Source organism: Balaenoptera borealis (assembly GCF_965194805.1).
Source record: "Balaenoptera borealis genome assembly, chromosome: 8".
Classification (NCBI taxonomy): domain Eukaryota; kingdom Metazoa; phylum Chordata; class Mammalia; order Artiodactyla; family Balaenopteridae; genus Balaenoptera; species Balaenoptera borealis.
The window spans coordinates 47,507,519-47,531,750 of record NC_138865.1 but is presented as its reverse complement, the minus strand read 5'-3'; the positions used below and the strand labels follow the sequence as shown (position 1 = coordinate 47,531,750).

At 45.5% G+C, this 24,232-nt stretch overlaps 1 protein-coding gene across 7 annotated transcripts in view; it reads right to left on the bottom strand.

The window, feature by feature from the left end:
- The window catches only part of MOB3B (MOB kinase activator 3B), a 250,906-nt gene that overhangs the window by 50,462 nt on the left and 176,212 nt on the right, over positions 1–24,232 (bottom strand). For 3 of the 7 annotated variants that reach the window (XM_082400610.1, XM_082400612.1, XM_082400611.1), the window contains exons 3-4: positions 23,869–24,071; positions 15,539–18,417 (exon numbers count right to left, since the gene is read on the bottom strand). In XM_082400610.1, coding sequence (XP_082256736.1) covers positions 18,370–18,417; positions 23,869–24,071 — 251 coding nt within the window. In that variant the 3' untranslated portion in view covers positions 15,539–18,369. The other 4 variants (XM_082400614.1, XM_082400613.1, XM_082400609.1 and 1 more) reach the window with 3 other exon arrangements.

Here is a 24,232-nt window from a genome sequence, read left to right as displayed (position 1 = left end):
CTCATGGCGTATCATGAAAGCAAGAGAATGAATTGAAAACATTTCGTCATCACTGCATTTCTCAAGATCTACTCAGCAGACTGCTGCCAGCCCCCGATCTGCCACTCCATGCTTTTTAACATCCTGATTTCTCTGCAGATCTACCAACCATGTCTTCCCCCATCCCATCCCATCCCATCCCATCCCATCCCATCCCATCCCATCCCTCTCGCTGGTGCCGTGTTCGTTAGCACTTGACCATGACAGTGCATGGATCCAGCCTGATTTCTGCTCAAAGCGATGCTACCTCTAACCCAACAAGACACAGTATTGGTCCTCTCTCGTGGTCCGTTGCTTCTCCCTCCTCCTTTCCATCTCTGCCTGCCCACCTCCTCCACAGCCTGGCTTGGGGTCCACACAGCCATAAGGGGTCTGACTCCCTGCCTCCCATACCCTGCATTTGTCAGCACAGCTGGACTGGTTTCTGGTAGATGCTCCTTAAGCCCCTTGTTTTGGGATGAGCCACGGGTAACTCAAGGCACACACGCCCTTGGAGGGATGGAACAGATTTCAACATGGCCCAGTGCCCACCTCTCGGGTTGCCCGGCTCTTTGAGGACTGTTTGTGGGAAGGCAGGTAAGGAACTCTCCCCCATTTGCTTCTGTCACTTGGCCTTTTCATGGGGGTCAGGGGTGGGGAGGGAAGAGCACAGTCTGGGAAAGCATTCCCAATCTAGGTTAGGCTGCAGGCACAGACTTTTAGTTATCCTGAGAGAAGCTTAATGGGTCCAGCTCTTGATGACATTCAAAACACCCTGAAGAAGCATCATTTGTCATTTTGGGTGTGACCTGAAGTTCAAGGGCATGAGTCCCTGGAGGAAGAATTGACCTCCCCTGGGGAAAACAAAGGATTCCATAGAAGAGGGTCAGCCTGGCTGAATTCACCACAGGACAGAGCTTGCCATCACTTAATAAGACCTCTACTGTGTGTCTGATGAAAACATACGAAGATTTTTCTTCCTCAGTCAGCCCGTGATTTAGGAAATTTGTAGTTTCTTAGCAATCTCATTCTTTTGGTAGAAACAAAGTATTATGTTGATGGGGTAAATAAACATGAAACAAACTGAATTTTCATTTGAATAAAACAAGACCTATTGCTAGGAGTTTGACTACCACCAACTGAAACATGTTCTCAAGCTCCCAAAGACAGAAATGTAGCCTCTCCAGAGCTTTAGGGCCTGATCACCAGTTTGTGTCCCACTTTGTAACTTTCATCTCTATGGGGTGGTCATTGTGCTTCCCCTATGAAGAAACTGAAACTTGGAGAGGTTAGTGACCTGCCCAAGGTTACATGGTTAATACTTGGCAGAGCGAGAACTTAAACCAGTATCTGTCACTGGCATCTTCTCCATGGGCCTTGGAATCCTGTTTTTCCTCTACTTCAGGGACCTGGAAATTGCAGTCCTTGGCCCAAATCCAGTCCACACCTGTTATGTATGGCCCATAAGCTAAGAATGATTTTTACACTTTTAAACAGTTGAAAAAAAATCAAAAGAAGAGTAATACTTCCTGACGCATGAACATTACATGACATTTAAATTTCAATCCCCATCGGTAAAGGTGAAGTTGGAACCCAGTGACACCCTCTGTTTATGTGTTGTCTAGGGCTGCGTTCCCATGTCAATGGCGGAGCTGAGTAGATGTGGCCCACAAGCCAAAACATTCAATATCTGGATCTTTTCAGAAAAAGTTTGCTAGCGCTGGTCTGCACCCCATGGGTACCTCGAGCAGGGGGACTCTATCGTTTTAAAGCCCATGTGGTTATAAACGGTCCCCCAGCTGCCTTTCCAAAATCGACCTGGCCATAAATAGTCCAATATCTCTCCTATCCTGGGACAGCAGTGATGGTACATCAGTAAGACTATATATAAAATAGATAACTAATAAGGACCTACCCTATAACACAGGGAACTCTTCTCAATACTCCATAATGACCTATATGGGAAAAGAATCTAAAAAAGAGTGTATATATGTATATGCATAACTGATTCACTTTGCTGTACAGTAGAAAGTAACACAACATTGTAAATCAACTATACTCCAATAAAAATTAAAAAAAAAAAAGAAAACGCACGTGAAATAAGAATGGAGTAAACTCTGCACGTGTGTGCCTCCCTGATAACTAAACTTCGATGGCTTTCAACGTACGAGAGGAGGAAAAGGGCTTTTTTCTTATTCTCAGATTCCCAATTAATGAACCATGAAAACAACATGCATTTTACATAAAGGGAATGTGCTTTATAGGAATTAAGTAATTTTTACATGTTAGGGTTCCTTCCTCACTTGGTCTTGATATTTGATTATGAAGCTGCAATTTTAGACATTTTAGCAACAGAGGTCATGATGTGCTATTGTTCTCACAATGTATTTTGTTCTCAGTATAAGAGGAAGCCGCCCAATGTATTGAAAGGTGGTAGGTAGTAGCACTACTTCAGCTGAGGAGAAATGAAAGCAGATATCTTCTTCCTTTGAATACTTTTTGTTCCCCTTTCTGGCCTCTATTGCACCTCCTAAAGACCTGGCTTATATGTGAAAACAAAATAAAATAAAACAAAAATTAAAAACCATACCTATCAGGATGAAGATTTCTGGAGATGGACGGTGGTGAGGGTCGCACAACAAAGTGCGTTACTTAATGCCCATGAACTATACACTCGAAGACAGTTACGATGGTAAACTTTATATTATGTGTATTTTACCATAATTTAAAGTAAAACCAACCAAACAACAACAAAAAAGACCCCACAGATATCAGTTTTAGAAAAAAACAATTTCAAAAGCTTCAAGGAAGATTTTTATAGACAATTCCATTAAGAAAATGGAAAATAAAAAATCCCCAGGGAAGGGGTTTTGAAAGATTTGAAGCTTTTTCAGGAAAAAATGAGCATTAGTGTGTGTTTGTGTGTGTGCTTGGGCACTTATGCATGTGTGTGTGTGCTTTCAAGAAAACATTCATGTCAAAAGATGCTCAACATCATTAGTTGTTAGAGAAATGCAAAGCAAAAGTACAATGAGGTACCACTTCACACCAGTCAGAATGGCCATCGTTAAAAAGTCCACAAATAACAAATGTTGCAGAGGGTGTGAAGAAAAGGGAACCCTCCTACACTGTTGGTGGGAATATAAATTGGTGCAGCCACTATGGAAGACAGTATGATGGTTCCTCAAAAAACTAAAAATAGAGTTGCCATATCCAGCAACCCAACTCTTGGGCATATATGTGGAGAAAACTATAATTTGAAAGGATACATGCACCCCAGTGTTAATAGCAGCACTACTTACGATAGCCAAGATGTGGAAGCAACCTAAGTGTTCATCAACAGATCACTGACTAAAGAAGATGTGGTATACACACACACACACACACACACACACACACACACACACAATGGAATACTGCTCAGCCATAAAAAAAGAATGAAATAATGCCATTTGCAGCAGCATGGATGGACCTAGAGATTATCATACTAAGTGAAGTAAGCCGGACAGAGAAAGACAAATACCATATATCACTTATATGTGGGATCTAAAATATGACACAAATGAACTTATTTACGAAACAGAAACAGACGCACAGATATAGAAAACAAACTTATGGTTACCCAAGGGGAAAGGGGGGGAGGGGTATAAATTAGAAGTTTGGGATTAGCAGATACAAACCACTATATATAAAATAGATAAACAACAAGGTCCTACTGTATAGCACAGGGAACTATATTTAATATCCTGTAATAAACCATAATGGAAAAGAATATGAAAAAGAATATATCAATATATATAATATACATATATTTTATATATATATATATATATATATATAACTGAATCACTTTGCTGTACACCAGAAACTAATACAACATTGAAAATCAACTATACTTCAATAAAAAATAAACTAAAAAAAAGAAAACATTTATGTCCAATTAATTATATTCCCTCTGTTATAGCTATCAATATTGGAAATAAAAATGTTTTCAAGAGTCCTTCTATGTAGAATAATCTCAATCTATTAATGCAAAATACCAAGCACCCTTGCACCAGCAACAGAAATCAAAATAAGGTGTAACTATGTCTGGGAACCTCTTAGAGCTCTAACATCTTTCACCAGTGGCACCAAAGGAAAGAAACAACACTCAGTGAACACCTATTAAGATTCCCCTGTCGTGTACGTACAAAGGCTGTTGTACCCGCCAGGGAGAGAGTGAGCTCCAAAAAAAAACAGCAAACCACAATAGAAACCTTATCCTAAAAATGGAATTGAGATCTGAGAAGGCGTGCCAACCTTAATAAAAAAGTCTTCCTCTTCAATCATTAGGTCGTAAAACTAAAACCAGCCTATGTTAGATGTGGGCAAACTTCGTATTTGACTACTGTCCATTTGCCAATGTTTTTCAAAGGTTAATAAGATAAAATCCTTTGAGTGTGTGCTGTGAGTACTGTGGGACTTTCTGCCAGTTCCCCGAGCTGAGGTGGTGTATGGCGGGGTTTCTGAAGGCTCTGCTGTTTGGAGTAAGTACATACAATAACAATAGCTGCTTACGGCCCGGGCCTGGCAGCGACGGAGTCAATGAGCTAAATGCCAACTGGAGATGACACTGGTCATGTCCAGTGAAGCCCGCGACAAAGGGACAGATGTGCTCTGTGTCCTTGGTGCCTGCTGCAATGTAGTTACTGCAGACCAGCCATGGTGATGGAGCTTGGAGCAGCATGGTGTGACGCTGACACCAACTCAGTCAAATGCCCACTGTCTCGTCTGCTTCAGACAAACCCTGTACACCCCCCAACACACACACACACACACACACACACACACACACACACACACACACACACACACACATGCATGCACACCCACCCACCCACGCACTGATGCTTCACTTCCTATGCTCGGAAGTGCTGGGCTTTCAAGATAAGGGAAAACTCTAAAAATAACTCTGTAAGTGCAGATACTGCCGATGTGTTGCCAGGTTGTAATGGGCCAGACCCCTCCTGCCCACTGCAGAATCTATATAAGGCAGGAATGCAAAACGATGGCGCCTAGGCGGATGGCACTCCTAGAAAGAACTTGTTAGGTCTATAGATATAAAAATAAATAAAATAAAATACAAGAACTGTTCGAATCAGTTGCCACCGTTTAAAATCCTGGCGAGGGACTTCCCTGGTGGCGCAGTGGTTAAGAATCCGCCTGCCAATGCAGGGGACACGGGTTCGAGCCCTGGTCTGGGAAGATCCCACATGCCGCGGAGCAACTAAGCCCACGTGCCGAAACTACTGAGCCTGCGCTCTAGAGCCCGCGAGCCACAACTACTGAGCCTGCGCGCCAAGAGCCCGTGCTCCGCAACAGGAGAAGCCACCGCAATGAGAAGCCTGCGCACCTTAATGAAGAGTAGACCCCGCTCGCCGCAACTAGAGAAAGCCCTCGTGCAGCAACGAAGACACAACGCAGCCAGAAATAAATAAATAAATAAATAAATAAATAAATAAATAAATAAATAAATATATAAATATAAATATAAATCCTGGAGAGTTCACCAGGTTCTTTTGATTTGGAAACACTGGCTTTTTACCCTCCACACACCCTGTACCCTCCAGGGAAACCATTAGCTGGCTGTTGCATGGCGGCTCCTCCCACAACTTGCTTTTTCTCACTACCTGCTTGTTAACTCATCTTTGCTACCTGCCCGGCCTCTGAAGGCTTTGGGTTTGGGTCATCTAGAGATATTAAACTTCCTGAGGCAAGGGTGGTGTCTTTTGAGCTGCGCCAACACTCAGCACCAGCTCTTCATGCACTGTCATCTCATTTGAGTCATTCAGCAAAGCGAGTGTTCCTCGGGCTCAGCGAGCTGAGGTATCGTGACATTGGCCTCACAGCTGGATGCTGCTGAAAGATGGACAGAAGCCTGGGAATCATCCAGCTGCTGTAGATCATCAGAACCCATCTGAGTTAGTGAGTCCTCCTTAAGCAAAAAGCCGCCTCGAATGGATTTCCTCAGCAGAGGCTGTGTCTGGGATTGGAAGTCAGACCGCATGTGTTCAACCCCTGCCTCCCCAGACCTGTGTGACATTGGATAAGTTGCTTCACCTCCTTGCCTGACGTTCCTTCTCCCTTGAGTGGAGATAAAAACAGTATTTATCTCATAGGACTGTGTGCAGATTAAATGAGGTAATATATAAACATATCTCCTACAGCACCTCGGTCATAGCTTTACCCAAAATATTTCCCTATTATTATACCTTCAGAAGCTGAACATACCAAATTTTAAAAGTATATAGTTATTACAGACTATTTACAGCATTTTTCTATGCTGAAATACTTTCATAAGACATAGACATAAATCACTACCATAAATCTCTGTTTTAAAGTAATTATACTATTAGAAATAAATGAAGTAAAGGGAAAGGCAGTGACAATCTATGTCATTCTGGATCCACAATGGGCCAGAACTGGAAGGAAAGCTAAGCCTTCCCTAATCCAGTGGATTTACAACTTATTTTAGCAGCAGAAACCATTTCTTCGAATGCAGTCTTACACCAAAGCCATTAATGAGAGCAGTGTGGCAGCTTTGGTTGAAGAGGAGGTGAGGCCCCAGAACTGGGCTCTGGCTTCACCCAGCATGTTCTCAGAACCTGTTGCTAAGGACCACGGACCTTGGCTAAGCCCTCTCATTTGACCAGTGGAAAATTAAGACCATTCATATCTCTACCTAGATAAGAAGATTTATGTCAAAGACCAAGAGTGACCTGTGACTGTATCCCCAGCACCTAGCCATGTGCCTGGAGCACAGGACCCTAGTAGCACTCAGGCTTGTGTGATGGGGGCTCTAACACAGGTGAGGTGCCAGGCTGAAGTGGTGAAGTCTGGAGGGATAGGCTTCTAGGGTATAGTGATGATTGCCGCCAGTACGGGGTGACAAAAATGCCATTATGGTCTAGACAGGGTACTGGGTGTGGGGTTGATTCTGGGGGAAGGAATGGGGTGGGGATAAGTAAGCCTGACTTAAGCAAACAAAAGTAGTAAGGCTAGATGCCATCTAAAAAACCCAAGATGAAGGAGCCACTTTTCAGCCAAGGCATCTTGTTGAACTCCAATTGTGCCCAGAAATCTGGGAACAGATAATGTTAGTTTCAAAGTGTGCTCCCTGGACCGCTTGCATCAGAACTGCCCGGAAGCTTATTAAAAATGCAAATTCATGACCCCCAAGAAGAATTAATCAGAATTTCCAGTAGTAGAATCCATGCACTTACATCCTCCACGAGCTTCCCAGATGTTCTTGTGCAAAAAAAAAAAAATTGGGGGGAAGCACCATACTCCATCTCACTGGGGCTCACCCACAGTGTCACCGAGAGCCATCTGGAGAGCTTTACTTTGCTTGGGCCCTACCCTCGGAGATTCTGATTTAATAGGTCTGAGGTGGGGCCTGAGAATTGAGATGCTTTCTGAAATCCACCTCCCCCCCACCCTGCCCCAGGGTTGTAGGGCAGAGTGGTTTATAATCATTCACAACTGATTGCCAGAGGGGAGGGAGAGCCTCCTGTCTTTGTGACATGAATCACTTCTGTTATTACAACCAACTGAAAACTGCCGATATTCTAATTGGCCCTTAGAGATAAGTTGCTACTTTTTCCTTCGGTTTGTCTCTTTAACCAACCAGGCAGCAGAAAGACAAAAGTTTTCAGCAAAGACCTGTCAAAACGTTGCTCTCGCAAATACTGAAGTTGCTTTTAAGATATGTTGGGGATGCATTTACCAAGCATACTTTAAAGTTTATCAAGGTATATTTGGTTTTTAATAAAATGCTTTATTTAAATGCACAGTTTGATGAGTTTTGATAGATATATGCTTCCAGGTACCACCTCAATTAAGATACGTAATATTTCTACCACCTCCGAGAAAATTCCCTCTTTACTCCTTTGTGGTCAATCCCCCAACCCCACCCTTGGCCCAGGCAACCACTGATCTGCTTTCTAACACTGGATTAGTTTAGACTGTTCCAGAATTTGATATAAATGGCATCAAACAGTATGTACTTTATGCCTGGTTTCTTTTGCTCAGCACAATGTTTTTAAGATTCATCCATAACATGAATTATTAGTGAATTAAATTGTTCATTGCTTCTTCTCTGTTTCAAAAATAAGTGCATAGGGCTTCTGGGTACTACTTCCGGAGAAAGAGCAGGTTTCCGGAACAAACTGAAAGGGAAGTGAGAAAGTAAAGACCATGGGCTTCCCTGGTGGCGCAGTGGTTAAGAATCCGCCTGCCAATGCAGGGGACACGGGTTCGAGCCCTGGTCTGGGAAGATCCCACATGCCGCGGAGCAACTAAGCCCGTGTGCCACAACTACTGAGCCTGTGCTCTAGAGCCTGCGAGCCACAACTACTGAGCCCGCGTGCCACAACTACTGAAGCCTGCGCGCCTAGAGCCCGTGCTCCGCAACAAGAGAAGCCGCCACAATGAGAAGCCCATGCACCACAACAAAGAGTAGCCCCCGCTCGCCGCAACTAGAGGAAGCCCGCATGCAGCAATGAAGACCCAATGCAGCCAAAGATAAATAAAACAAATAAATTTATAAAAAAAAATAAAATTAAAAAAAAAAAGAAAGTAAAGACCATTGGATAGATCGCCTTCTTCAAGGAGCTTGGCCAGGAAGGTGAGGAGGAAGTGACCACACTGAGGTAAGGGGAGTTTTCACCTAGGCAGGTGACTTCTGGAGGAAGAAGCATGTCAGGGAGGTGGCAGACCTGAGCTGCAGAATGTGGGAAATGAGAGAAGAAAGGGATATAAACTCAAGGGTCAAAGACAAACATCACCAGTTTAAAAAAATGTTGGTCTCTGTGGTGGTTTAAAAATATGTCCATTTTTTAAAAAATTTTTATTGGAGTATAGTTGCTTTACACTCTTGTGTTAGTCTCTGCTGCATAGCAAAGTGAATCAGCTATATGTATATATGTATATATATATGTGTGTATATATATATGTGTGTATATATATATATATATATATATACACACATATATATATATATATATATTTTCCCTGTTTTTTAGATTTCCTTCCCATTTAGGTCACCACAGAGAATTGAGTAGAGTTCCCTGTGCTATACAGTAGGTTCTCATTGGTTATCTATTTTATATATAGTAGTATGCCCACAAATTCTTTTCTTTTTTAAATAAATAAATAAATTTATTTATTTATTGGCTGCATTGGGTCTTTGTTGCTGCGCGCGGGCTTTCTCTAGTTGTGGCGAGCAGGGGCTACTCTTTGTTGCGGTGCGCGGGCTTCTCATTGCGGTGGCTTCTTGTGTTGCAGAGCATGCGCTCTAGGCGCGCAGGCTCAGTAGTTGTGGCTCGCGGGCTCTAGAACACAGGCTCTGTAGTTGTGGCGCACAGGCTTAGTTGCTCCGTGGCATGTGGGATCTTCCCGGACCAGGGCTGGAACCCGTGTTCCCTGCATTGGCAGGTGGATTATTAACCACTGTGCCACCAGGGAAGTACCACAAATTCTTAGATATTCCTCTTTTCAAGAGAGAGAAAACTTAATTTTCTTCCCCTTTCAGTGTGGGCTGGACTTAGTGACTCACTTCTGATGAATGGCAAGTGGTGGAAGGGTGGTTTGTCACTTCTGACACTAAGCCTTAGAGATACTGTAGCTTCCATCGTGGTTGCCCTCTTTAGGGTCAGGGAGCTCTGGGAGCAGCCGGCAGGGACCTAACGTGGTAAATAGTGAAGGGACATCATCTCTGAGGGAGAGGAGGCTTGCAGGACGAGCAGGACTTAGGAGATGTGGAGGCCGAGGGACTGGCATGTACTTATAGCCTGGAGGTGAAGGGACATGGCTCTTTCAGGGAACTCTAGGAAGCTCCCTTTTGAAGTCATCTGCATCTCTCTCTTCATCCAGATCTACCTGTATGCATTTATTCTAAATTACTGGTCCAGTTACACTCAGATTCACAACACAGTAGGAACCTGCTAGCACTAACCTCATGAAACTCATACTGATTAGTACCGTGTTCTAGTATGACATTATGGCCTAACTGGCCTTGTTGGTGGCTTGGATAGCTAACCTTTATGCACAAAATTATCTCATGGTAAGAGGTGTCCTGAAGACCACACAGTGACTACACAAGTCCTTAGGATAAGGACTGCCTATAACCTTATCCTCATGCTTTTATTGTGATAAGACTGGTGAGTGGTGAGAGAAGATATATTGTTATATTTCAGTAAGTAAAACCTTCCTGCATTCAAATCCCAAGCTAATACTCGTTTGACAAAGAACCTACTCTTGTCTGCCGGGAAATTTGAACTAGTCTAGACCACACATAGCAGACAAAATTTGGCAGGCTTATATATGGGCATCAAGCCATACTGACTGTTCACACGTTTATTCAAATGCTCACGAAGATAAATTAATTCCTGCTGTGACTGACATTCTGCAGCAATTTCCAAAAATGCAGACACAGTAAAGTGTAATTACGATTTGTAATTGATTTGTAATTTACGAGCATTCCTGAGGAACTGAGCAGCTCCTGAGATGGAGATTCTGACATGAGACCTAGGGAGAAACATTGAGCATACAGTTTTGAGTTTTATCTGTTCTTCATCTGTAAACTGGGAGAGAAGTGGTCTAGCAAAGAGAAGCAGACCATAATCGATGCTTAAAGAGCTAAATGGCAATGCCTCATTGAGGCAGCAGGGGGACAATTCTGAACACATCTGGCAGCCATTGGTGGGACAGGGTATTAACAGAGTATTGTAGGAGGTAACACTTGAGGCTAGAACCTCTTAGTCAGTGGTGTCCGACAGAACATTGCATGATGATGGAGAGGCTCACTAACCAATACAATACCCACTAGACATACGTGGATTTTGAGCACTTGAAATGTGACTAGTAAGATTAAGAAAGTAATTTTAGTTTTTATTTAATTTTAATTAATTTAAATGTAAATAGCCACAGGTAACCGGTGACTACTGTATTGCACAGTGCAGCTCTAATTAATGTGGTTTCATGGATTCTTAAAAACCATGAGCTTCTTGAAGAATGGAGATGTATCTTACACTGACACTCAGCACACGTCTGACATATAGTAGGTTTTCAATAAATGCTTATTGACAGACCCTCAGTTAACCCTAACTCTAAACTCAAGTTTTCTTGAAAGCTAGAAGAGGGCTGCCTTTATAATACGGAACGTAGATTGTTTAAGACTGTTTAGTTAGTATTTCCCAAAGGGTGTTTCAAAGGCTTAGACCCACAAAATGCTCTGGAAAGAAAGAACTCCCTGATCAAATATATCTGTATGTTCTATATCTTGCTTGGGGGATTAGGATGCATGACAGGGTACTAAAGAAACTGGAACAGCTTTATTAACTCACTGTCTCCCCTAGTCATTTGACCATGGAACCCCTTTTTCACATAATACCTTTGACATCCCCTAGAACTAGTAGATTCCGGGAAAAATACTTTGGAGGATGCTGAAATAATGACAGGGTAAGAGGAAGACTTCCAATGAATTCCTTGAAAAGTAGGGTCCCCGATTTCTAGCACATGGTCAGCAGATAATAAATATTTATTGAATGGTCTAGAAATGTCTCACTTCCAATCAAAATCAGAAGCAGTCTACAAACCATTCCCACTCAGCAAAGGTAAAGAAAGAAGGCAGAGTGTAGCTGGCAAATCTAGGTATTCTCAGGCTGCCGTATTGGGTACCTGCCGAACTAGAAGATAATCTGACATGTATGAATTAAAGGTATGCAATAGCAAATTACATGTAATAGCTCTGTTTGCTATTACATGTAATAGCAAACAGAAAAAATAAGAGTTATTGAAATATACTAATATTTTAAGATTCTGTACTTTAAAAATTTAAACCAAGCAGCTAAACACTGAGAATTTGTTGTGATTAGAATATCAACCCCCATACAAAGGAATGACCAATCCAGAGATACAGGTGGGGTAAACGAGGATGAAGCATGGGTCCCTGGGGATAGGAGAAGAGAATGGTCCTCTCTGAGAAGAAAAATGATAAAACAAGAACCTGACTGAGACCAGGACAGAAACATTTTCCTTAGTCACTTCTGGTCTTTAGTTCTGCTAGTGCCTTATTAAGCAGGGACTGGAATTAACTCTAGACCCACACCATAGTTTCAGCTAAAAATTATTTGTAGTTATTGTACATACACTTACGCTTAAGTTTAATAAATTATATATAGGGCTTCCCAGGTGGCGCAGTGGTTAAGAATCTGCCTGCCAATGCAGGGGACACGGGTTCAAGCCCTGGTCCAAAGATCCCACATGCCGCGGAGCAACTAAGCCCGTGTGCCACAACTACTGACCCTGAGCTCTACAGCCTGTAAGCCACAACTACTGAGCCCATGTGCCGCAACTACTGAAGCCTGCGTGCCTAGAGCCCGCGCTCCGCAACAAGAGAAGCCACCACAATGAGAATCCTGCACACTGCAACGAAGCGTAGCCCCTGCTCGCTGCAACTAGAGAAAGCCTGTGCGCAGCAACGAAGACCCAATGCAGCCAAAAATAAATAAATAAATAAATAAATATATATTTTTTAAAAAACACTGTATATAGACCATTCTATGGTATGGGTTAATCTCTTTTCAATAAATCCTTCCTATTCTCTTTTGAAACTTGAAGTTAGAAAAAAAACAAGAATCTCTTCAGATCTAGTTAGGTAAAGGAATCTGGATGGGAGAAACTCCAACCAAAACCGTCAGTCAAGATCATGGTACCCTCTGCAGTGAGGTGCCCAGACAAAGCCTGTCCCTGCAGGGCTGGATGCGTTCCATGTGAGTGATCCACAGACTTCGTCATGTGCTTTAGATCTGCCCACTGAAAACAGAGGCTTCAAAATGAAAAAAGTGTACCTATTATACAGATAACATCACCTCAGTGTTTACAAAGATGCTGAACTCCCCACTCCAGGAGCGATCACCCCATATCCAGGGAAAGCTTAATTATTTAGCCCATGTGATTGTGCACATCCGCCTCCAACTACATTCACAAAAGGGATGCACCAACGCTAGCCTGTTCCTCTGAGTATCTCTGTCACCTGCGGACCACCTTGCTCCTCTGAGCATCTCTGTCACCTGCAACCACCTTGCTCCGCTGAGCATCTCTGTCACCTGCGGACCACCTTGCTCCTCTGAGCATCTCTGTCACCTGCGGACCACCTTGCTCCTCTGAGCATCTCTTTCACCTGCGGACCACCTTGCTCCTCTGAGCATCTCTGTCACCTGCGGACCACCTTGCTCCTCTGAGCATCTCTGTCACCTGCGGACCACCTTGCTCCTCTGAGCATCTCTGTCACCTGCGGACCACCTTGCTCCGCTGAGCATCTCTGTCACCTGCGGACCACCTTGCTCCGCTGAGCATCTCTGTCACCTGCGGACCACCTTGCTCCTCTGAGCACCTCTGTCACCTGCGGACCACCTTGCTCCTCTGAGCACCTCTGTCACCTGCGGACCACCTTGCTCCTCTGAGCACCTCTGTCACCTGCGGACCACCTTGCTCCGCTGAGCACCTCTGTCACCTGCGGACCACCTTGCTCCTCTGAGCATCTCTGTCACCTGCGGACCACCTTGCTGCTCTGAGCATCTCTGTCACCTGCGGACCACCTTGCTCCTCTGAGCATCTCTGTCACCTGCGGACCACCTTGCTCCTCTGAGCATCTCTGTCACCTGCGGACCACCTTGCTCCGCTGAGCATCTCTGTCACCTGCGGACCACCTTGCTCCTCTGAGCATCTCTGTCACCTGCGGACCACCTTGCTCCTCTGAGCATCTCTGTCACCTGCGGACCACCTTGCTCCTCTGAGCATCTCTGTCACCTGCGGACCACCTTGCTCCTCTGAGCATCTCTGTCACCTGCGGACCACCTTGCTCCGCTGAGCATCTCTGTCACCTGCAACCACCTTGCTCCGCTGAGCATCTCTGTCACCTGCGGACCACCTTGCTCCGCTGAGCATCTCTGTCACCTGCGGACCACCTTGCTCCTCTGAGCATCTCTGTCACCTGCGGACCACCTTGCTCCGCTGAGCATCTCTGTCACCTGCGGACCACCTTGCTCCTCTGAGCACCTCTGTCACCTGCGGACCACCTTGCTCCTCTGAGCACCTCTGTCACCTGCGGACCACCTTGCTCCTCTGAGCACCTCTGTCACCTGCGGACCACCTTGCTCCGCTGAGCATCTCTGTCACCTGCGGACCACCTTGCTCCGCTGAGCATCTCTGTCACCTGCGGACCACCTTGCTCCTCTGAGCATCTCTGTCACCTGCGGACCACCTTGCTCCTCTGAGCATCTCTGTCACCTGCGGACCACCTTGCTCCTCTGAGCATCTCTGTCACCTGCGGACCACCTTGCTCCGCTGAGCATCTCTGTCACCTGCGGACCACCTTGCTCCGCTGAGCATCTCTGTCACCTGCGGACCACCTTGCTCCTCTGAGCATCTCTGTCACCTGCGGACCACCTTGCTCCTCTGAGCATCTCTGTCACCTGCGGACCACCTTGCTCCGCTGAGCATCTCTGTCACCTGCGGACCACCTTGCTCCGCTGAGCATCTCTGTCACCTGCGGACCACCTTGCTCCGCTGAGCATCTCTGTCACCTGCGGACCACCTTGCTCCTCTGAGCATCTCTGTCACCTGCGGACCACCTTGCTCCTCTGAGCATCTCTGTCACCTGCGGACCACCTTGCTCCTCTGAGCATCTCTGTCACCTGCGGACCACCTTGCTCCTCTGAGCATCTCTGTCACCTGCGGACCACCTTGCTCCTCTGAGCATCTCTGTCACCTGCGGACCACCTTGCTCCTCTGAGCATCTCTGTCACCTGCGGACCACCTTGCTCCGCTGAGCATCTCTGTCACCTGCAACCACCTTGCTCCGCTGAGCATCTCTGTCACCTGCGGACCACCTTGCTCCGCTGAGCATCTCTGTCACCTGCGGACCACCTTGCTCCTCTGAGCATCTCTGTCACCTGCGGACCACCTTGCTCCGCTGAGCATCTCTGTCACCTGCGGACCACCTTGCTCCTCTGAGCACCTCTGTCACCTGCGGACCACCTTGCTCCTCTGAGCACCTCTGTCACCTGCGGACCACCTTGCTCCTCTGAGCATCTCTGTCACCTGCGGACCACCTTGCTCCTCTGAGCATCTCTGTCACCTGCGGACCACCTTGCTCCTCTGAGCATCTCTGTCACCTGCGGACCACCTTGCTCCTCTGAGCATCTCTGTCACCTGCGGACCACCTTGCTCCTCTGAGCATCTCTGTCAACTGCGGACCACCTTGCTCCTCTGAGCATCTCTGTCACCTGCGGACCACCTTGCTCCTCTGAGCATCTCTGTCACCTGCGGACCACCTTGCTGCTCTGAGCATCTCTGTCACCTGCGGACCACCTTGCTCCTCTGAGCATCTCTGTCACCTGCGGACCACCTTGCTCCTCTGAGCATCTCTGTCACCTGTGGACCACCTTGCTCCGCTGAGCACCTCTGTCACCTGCAACCACCTTGTTCCTCTGAGCATCTCTGTCACCACAGCTCTGAGAGAGGGGAGGAGAGGGCATGGCCAGAGACAGGAAAGAGCTCACTCAAAACCCTTGGTCCTGGGCACACAGGCCACTTGTCATGTTTAGCTTTGGTCTTTGTTGGTAAGGCCTTTTAAAGCATAAGGTTTGATTTTTCTGATTATTATAAAAGTGATGCATGTTTGTTACAGAAAACTTGAAAAGTCCAAGTAGACACATATACAAAAGTATCACCCATAATTCCACCAAGAGGGAACTACTCTTGACTCTTTTTGCCATATTTCCTTTCTCATCTATGATTAGATGATTCTAGTAGACATACTAATAGACAGACGTATGATTAGAGTGATTTTCCAATACGGTTTTGAATCTTGTTTTTATTACTTAATATTATGTGTTGTGATTTTCCCATGGGCATCGTATTCAACTCTAATTGATTATATTTTAGGCCCTGAAATAAAGCAGACCACATCTCACCCCTGACCCAGTTAAAAAACAAAACAAAACCAAAAAACAAAAACCAACCATCTCCCATCGTACAAACCAGAAGCAAAAGCTCACTGGACATCAGCAAAAGATGAATAAGTGGAACTCACAAAGACATGCAGCTGATTTTGCTCCATTCCCGCTAACGCAGCACAATGCAGTTCATTGAAAATAATCCCACATTCCTTTGCCATTTTTCAAATTGACACTTTAAAATATGTCTGCCAAAGCTCCCAAAATGGTCTCTGGCAGGCTCTCCCACTCAGCTCTGGGCGTTTCGGTTGTCCTGAACAACCACCCACAGCTGATGCCATGCTGGAGACAGACAGACACACACACACACACACACACACCACCTAATTTGGCAAAGTCCCACGAATGCAAACTCAACTCCAGCGACCCTCTGTGCCAGGTATACCTACTCTGCTGGCATGGTGGGCTTTAATTCATGAAAGCCTCACTAAGCAAAAGGAAAGTCACCTTGGACCAAAGACAATAAGGCTGTTGACACACCATGTCAAAGATCATAGTCTCAGTAAGTCAAGCTGGGGGGACTCTTGATATGATCTCGTTCATATATGGAAGACTGAGGTCCAGAGATATTAAATGCCTTGCTCAGCATCAGACAACGAATGTGGTAGCATGATAGTGGAAGCATCCTTGTAAAGGCCAAACTGCCAGGCTTCAGACTCACAGGCTGAAGCTCTTTCTTCTTCAATGCCTGTGTCCATGTTGGAACCATTTGGCTGGAAGTGAAAGAACCCGCCTGACAAGAAGCAGCCCAGAGGCCTTTGCACAGATGGTGTTTCAAAAGAAAAGATCCTTTCAAAAGCCCCACAATGGCTCTTCATTGCTGGCTATTTGGGGGAGCAGCTCTGGCTCATGTGACAGGCTCTGCTTCTTTTCACAGTCCTGACCTGATCTGGCCAATCCTGGCTACTGCACTCACCCAAGCGTCTCCAAGGGAAGCGTGGGCATGACCTGGCCACCTCATACGGGAATGCAAGGTCATCATATGCCTGGGCTTAGATGGGCTGTGCTGGGTCTTTATGAGACAAGGCTTTCCAAGTCTTTGGTCTGCAAACTGTTGTTCTTCCATCTGGCCCTAAAGTACCCAGTTTTCAAGCAGTGGTTTTGGTGCTGAAGCCTAAAATCATTTGGTGCATGAACCTCAATCATTAGCCAGCAGGCACTGCCTACAAACTGGGGGAGGAGGGGAAGCTTGGGCGTGATAAGATGTCAGTAACGAGAATAACGAGGGAGGTTGAGAAACTGCCCACCACACCTGTTTGAGGTAAAGGTAATAAGTGTGGGCAACAGAGGAAACAATTTACGTGAAGAATGTAAGGGAACACCTGGAACTCAAGAAATGGAGCTATCCTTTATTTCTTGAAAATGTGTGCATGCCAGGCACACGGTAAAAACTCAGTGATGGGGTGTCAGGGAAGTGGGAGGGTTGAGGAGCGAAGATGAATGAGGCTGAGTTACTTTTCTTTCCGTGAAGCCCTCCCGTATGAGGAGTCTCGCTTCCTTCCCATCTCCCTCTCCAAGGCTTCTTTCTTCCTCACCCCATGCAGCAGTGGGGAGTGTACGGCTGGGGCCGGGGTGGAGGCACGGAGGGAAAACTCAAAATCCAGAAACACATCACAGAGCTGAACAGTACTGTCCCTGCTTTGTTCCACAGATCACAATCTCCATAAGATGTCAGTGAGTGATGACAAAAGAAAAAAGATTTCAGCAGCCAAACGCAGCTAAATGGGGGGCAGGGGGCGCTACACAAAACCGAACCAGTTTCTTCACTGGATGACTTCGCAAGGCCTTTGATCTATGACTGTCCATCGTTGAGTCTTCAGGGGTGGAGATGATGTAGCATTTCGAAAACTCATTTGATCAGGAAAAGAAAAACTGTTTTCACCGATTACTCGGGACTGACATTTTGAGGAATACTCTTGGCCGGTGCTGATCCGTAGAGTTTTCTTCTTTGCTTTACTTTCCCACCTCACTGAGCTGACCCCCCCATCCTAGAGAAGAAGAAGGGATGATGTGCTAACAATAGTAATTTTCAAATTTGAGAGTAATTGTCATGTAGAGTCGTGCCCCTGAGAGAGTGGTCTGGGAACCAGCAGCATTGACATCACCTGGGAGCAAAATGAATTGCGCTGCAATCAGGGGTACCGAATCAGAAGCTGCAGTTTGGCGAGATGCCAAGGTGGTTCATATGCACACTGAAGTTTGAGATGCAGACCGAGGGTGCTTGGTACTAGGCACTAACCTCAATAATTCTGATTTGGTGTATCCAGGGTGAGGCCCGGGTACGCACATTTTAAAATACCACTTCCAGGACATTCTGATGCAGCTGGTGTGTGGACCCCTAATGAGAAACACTGACTTAATTAAAAAGCTCCTGTGGCCCAAGTGCCCTGCTATAAGGTAACCGAACAGCCCTGTGCTAACATTTGGTTTCATGGCAGCACCTCTACAAGCTAGGTGATGGTATAATCACTTTCATTGTTAGAAATAAGGAAATGGATCCCTGGAGAGAGAAGGTGAAACTGATGGACTAAGGTCACCCAGGGGTCAGCAGGTGCCTTAGGGTGAACAAGGACTCTCCTGTCTTTCCTCCCCTGCCTCGACAACCTCTCTCCTCCTCCTCCTCCCTCATCTGCTCTTTATTCGCCAGCTTCTGTATCGCTAACAGCCCTCTGAATCTGCTTTTGTTTTTAGTGAAAGGCTAACAAAATACTGCTGCTCTCTGTGCTTGCTAATGATAATCCTGATTAGCTCCATTCTGTCAGCTGACTCCCAGGCTGTCCAGGGCCAACAACAGCCTGCTTATTCAATCAGGGCCTGGCCCATTTGCTAATTATCATTTGGGCTCATTTTCTCCAACTGTGAACTTGCTCGAGTTCAAGTCATCTTCAGCTGTTGCATTTACATGAAAAATAGATCATTTGTCACGTCTGTGTCTGTCAATGCTCCAGCCTCCCCCTCCCTGTTGGAGACCAAATGAAATCATATATTTCTCTGGGTTCCCAGGCTGCTGCTGACCAGCAGGTCCCAACGGGAGCCATGAGGCAAACCCTGTGGACAGATGGACGTGCTGGCCTTCCTCACTGGGCTGCCAGGGTGACCTCTTCCCAGCTTCTGAATTCCAAGCTGTATCCCCCCTCAGAGGCCTGATAGGGTGACCAACTGTCCCCGTTTGCCAGGAGCAGAGTTTTCCCAAGACATGGGATTCTTCTGTGCTAAATCTGGGAGGCTTGGTCACTGTACACCTGGCCCACCAGGACACACAGACAGTGTGAGAGCATTCAACATCCTCCTAGGTGATATGGTTGGAATCTGGATCAGGGAACTGACGGAGCCGGGGTCCCAGCTTTCTCTATCAGGCCTGAGGCTGAGGATGCGTCCCTTTACTGCTCTGCACCTTATTTTGCTTTTAATCTCTACTGCTAATCCGATAGCATGAAGCTTTATTTCCAACTGTGGATAAGTGGAGGTCTGCAGGCACGTTCTGAGATGAGGGTGGCACCAAAGAAGGAATGACTAGTGTGTAATCCCTTTGAATGGGGATCATCCTCAAAGTACTCTTCCGGATTCAAAAACACACTAAGCATTTATTAGGTACTTGGCAACATAGGCAATACAAGCATATGTCCTGTTTACTCCCGGCCCTCAAAGAGTTGACAATCCTGTGGGAGACACTAATACAAATACAATGAACTATATCTGCTACAAGGCTACCTAGGGGATCCCCAAGATGGCAAAAGGCCATGGGAGCTGGGGAAGGGAGAATTAAGGTACCTCTGCTTACTATAGGACAGCCACTGTCCATTCGTTATCTCACTTAACAGCCCACATTTCTTAAGCACCTATCGTGTGACTAACCCATTTAGTTTTTACAATTCTATTATTATACCTATTCTACAAATGAGTAAAATGAGGCTTTGAAAAACCTTGCTCGAAATCGCGAGTTAGTGAATGAAGGGTCCAGGGTTCGAACCCAGAGAGTCTGAGCCTTGTGTCTCCTGCCCTTGTGGGGTGCTGTACCCTCAACACAACCAGTGTGTTGGGCACTCAGCCAACATCAGACAAAAGTAACAGGGCAGATTGAGGAGCATGGCTGTGCGTGGCGGGAACATGGCGGAGAGAAACGTGAGGTGGGGCTTCTGCATCCTACACTGTGGAATCCCAAGGCATGACATCGGGAATGTCCCACTGGAGGTGTGGCGACTCTGGAGCTGTTGATGCTCAAAAGGAAACTGGCCTGACAAGTGCTGCCCTTCTGGCCCCTAGCTGCATTAGATTCTAAAGAAGGTACTAGAACAGGAAGCCAAATGCCCAAGTTCTTCATCATCCTTCAAGGACCAAAGATGAGTGACAGTCATTATTTTATATTTTTTTAGACTGCATTCGTCAATTCTCAAAAGCTTATCTTTCTCATACAATTAGAACATCTGAGTAACTTGCCTTGCATATATAGGGTACTTGATATATGCAAATCAAATACATATGTATTGATTTGATATAATATGACTGATTTTAATACTACAGCACTGCAATAGTAGACTTGGAAGTTAGGTATTCCAGCACTTTCAATGTTGAAAGTGCTCGTTTCAGTAATAACAATCCACCAGTGCAATATTCTTAGTGGACATTGAACTGTGCTAAGATAATGACTGTCTTCAGAAACATTCTCAATATCTTTTTCTGTTACTTTATAGGTTTCGATTTGTGTAAAATGAATACATAATTTCAGACAGTCAAGCATTAAAATCACTTGTTATTAATATGTACTAGCATTGAAATTAATCTCCCTGTAATTAAAATTAAAACATAAAGGTAGGCTATTTCAAGCAAAATTTAAAGAACTATAAGCTTCTGGGAAAAAAAATGATATCCCTTCTTGCTCACACCTACTGTTAATAATTCCTGGTTAATCCAAGCATAGTTTGTTCCCCATCCCCCGAAATAGGCTCTTATCTATTGATAGAATAACTGGGTTGTTCCAGCCCTTTCTGTGACTCAGACTTCAGGTCAGTTCCTGGCACTGCCAGGTGTTAGAACCCCTGGGGCCCTTCTTCAGTTGTAGAAAATACAGTTGACCCTTGAACAACGTGGGGGTAAGGGACCCCGACCCTCCATGCCATTGACAATCTGAGTATAATTTATAGTTGGGCCCTCCATGACTGAGTTTCCTCCGTATCTACGGGTCTGCATCCACAGATTCAACCAACCTTGGATGGTGCAGTAATGCAGTATACAGCGTATAAGTGGACCTGTGCAGTTCAAACCCATGTTGTTCAAGGGTCCGCTGTAACTGAGAGTGCTCTGACGGCAAAGGAAGGCTTTCTCTACTTGTTAACTTACACTCGGCTTTGTCCTACAATGGCCTTCATGCTTCTGTACATAGAGAAGAAATTAACATTCAGCTCTCTCCATCAGATGTTTCTGCTCCTTTAACTCAGAGAAACCCAAACTTGAGTGCTGAGGAGAGCCTCTTCCTTCCAGTGGACCTTTAGGGAAGGTGTCTCCCCTCCACCTGAACATGTCAACTGAAAGCAACTGGACCAAACTCCCCAGAAGCAGGACCCATGTTCTCCTGGAGATCAGAGTGCTTTCTCCACCATCTTTGTTCACCTGCCCCTATCCACTCTGTCCTTAACATTTTCTGAAATTAGCTTTATCAGCTCCTTTCAGGCCTTTAACTCCCTTTTGCTGTTTGCACAACCTTTTCTGTTTACCCACAACAGCCTTTATACAAGACAAATGAGCAAAACCTCACCATGATATGTTTTAGTTTCTTTCCAGACTACTCGTCCAACTGAATTCAGAGACAACTTAGTTCTTGCCAAGAGCTTCCTAGAAAGTGGTTGTGAAAGAAAATGAAGAAAATAAATGCTTTAGCCAATGATATATCTCACTTGTACCCAGCGAGTCTTGCTTTGTTCCACAACTCTTGAGTGACACACAGAAAAAATGTGTTTTTTTGCCGTGTATTCTCAAAGCGTAATTATAGATTTCAAGTTGAGAAATTCTGAAGGTGATATATAAAATTCCCCAACATCTTCTTTGCCAGATACAGGCACTCTACTGTATTAAACATGTCTTTTGGTTTTTGTGTTTTGATTCTTTAACATCTGGGGCCTTGCTGAAAATGGAGGGATCGCCCCTTCCAGGGCTGACCAATTTCTAGAGATAGTAGACAACTCGTCCTTGAGCTGTTTACTCACCAATCAATACAAACCAACCAAACCAGAGCCCACTCCCCCAACCACCTCTGCTATGGCCTCTTACTCTTAGGGCTAAAATCCCTTGGCCCTAATCACCATAGCACCAGGTGACCAGCTAGGGGCAGACCCCCTGCCCCAGAACCTGCTGAAATTACTCAAATCAGTCTATGTTTAGCCTTCTTACACTGCCTCGCCCATTCCTTCCCAGGGAAACCACAACAAAGGCTCCTGCCCGTGTTTTCCCTGACCAGTCTGCATCCTTCCCCGTGCGGTCCTCATGCTGTGGTATACCCCCTTCTCTTGGGATCTGTGAGTAAAACAAACTATCTTTTCAATGGCAGTCATCTTTTTTTTTTTTTTTTTAATTCATTTTTATTGGAGTAGAGCTGCTTTGGCAGTCATCTCTTGATCTGTTGGCCTCACCATACATAAATAATTTTAAAAACCTATAATTTAAAAACATGTAGGGCTTCCCTGGTGGCGCAGTGGTTGAGAATCTGCCTGCCAAAGCAGGGGACACGGGTTCGAGCCCTGGTCTGGGAAGATCCCACATGCTGCGGAGCAGCTGGGCCCGTGAGCCACAATTACTGAGCCTGCGTGAGCCACAATTATAAAAAAAATAATAATAAAAAAAAATAAAAAAATAAAAACATGTACATAAAGAGAAAGGAAGACAGGCTAGCAAAAGACCGGTCTGGCCCCTGTGCTCAGGCCATTGTTCAAATGGAGTTGGATGAAATTTAGTCGCTCTGTCACTTATATTTAGCAAAACTGCCACTTTTAACTGTTTCAGGAAAAAAGCATGATTTTACGATAAAGCACTGATTATACTGGATAAGACGGTACTAGATAGAGTTGCTAGGGATAGCTGTGATGAGGGTACCATAGTATGATATATGTCACAAAAGATGTAGGGTTTTTAGGGGCCCTTGACTTCCAAAGCACAGTTTGAGTCCTACTGTAAAGACAGCCTATAAAGAAAATGAAAGGACTCCCCACTCACTTAAACAATAATAGTAAAGTTTTTTTAACCAAGTGTTCTGGATTCTCATATATTCCATTAAAACTGCATTGCAGGAGATTCAGTATGAAAAGCAAAGTCCCCATGATACTGTATTCTCATCTTGGGCTCACCTCTCTCTATATCTCTGGAGTAAAAGCTTCTCAAAAATAGTTTAACTTGACTTTGTGTATCTAGCAGGTGCCACCAAGTAGGTGCTGAATATTTATTCACTGATTGAAGAAACGTTTCTTACCTTCTTTGGAAAACAGTCTAAGAGATGACATAGAGCTCAAAGATGCCCATTTAAGGGGTTAAGTGAATAGGTGACTGGTTTTGGAGCTGAGAATTAAAGCTACTTCCTCTGGCCCAAACCATGGCAATCCCAGGGAGAAATGTAAGACCTCTGTTTGATGGCCGCGCACATCTTGGCATCTCCTGCCCTTTAGCTGACCTCTAACTCCTGTCCAACTCCGCAATCCTCTGGTTAGGAGCTGGCCATCAGTTTGCACGGGCGAGGCAGTGTTCTGTGACAAGTGGCTGAGCTCCTGGGGGGACCTGGGTGCCGCCACTGCACAGTGACACTTACCAAGGGCTCCAGCTCCTTGCGGTCTATGAGGTTCATCTCAGTGACGAAGTAATAGAAGTGTTTGTAGCAGGTGTTAACGTGGGCCTCCGCGCCCATCACAATGACCCGGTCGAAGTGGTGGATGTAGACGTGGACGAAGACCCGGAAGAGGCGGCATAGGATCTTCTTGCAGATCTGCAGGAAGTTCTTTGGGAAGGGAACACCTAGAGAAAGGGAAAAAGGGAACAAAGCCATGATGGGGAAGCTCTGGCAGGCCGCGAGCACACGTGTGAGGCTGGAGAGCAGTCCTGGACCCGGGCTTCTGGGCCAGCCTGCAGATGCCTGGCTCTGTGTGAGCAGCTGCATTGGACATTGTCTGAAAAAG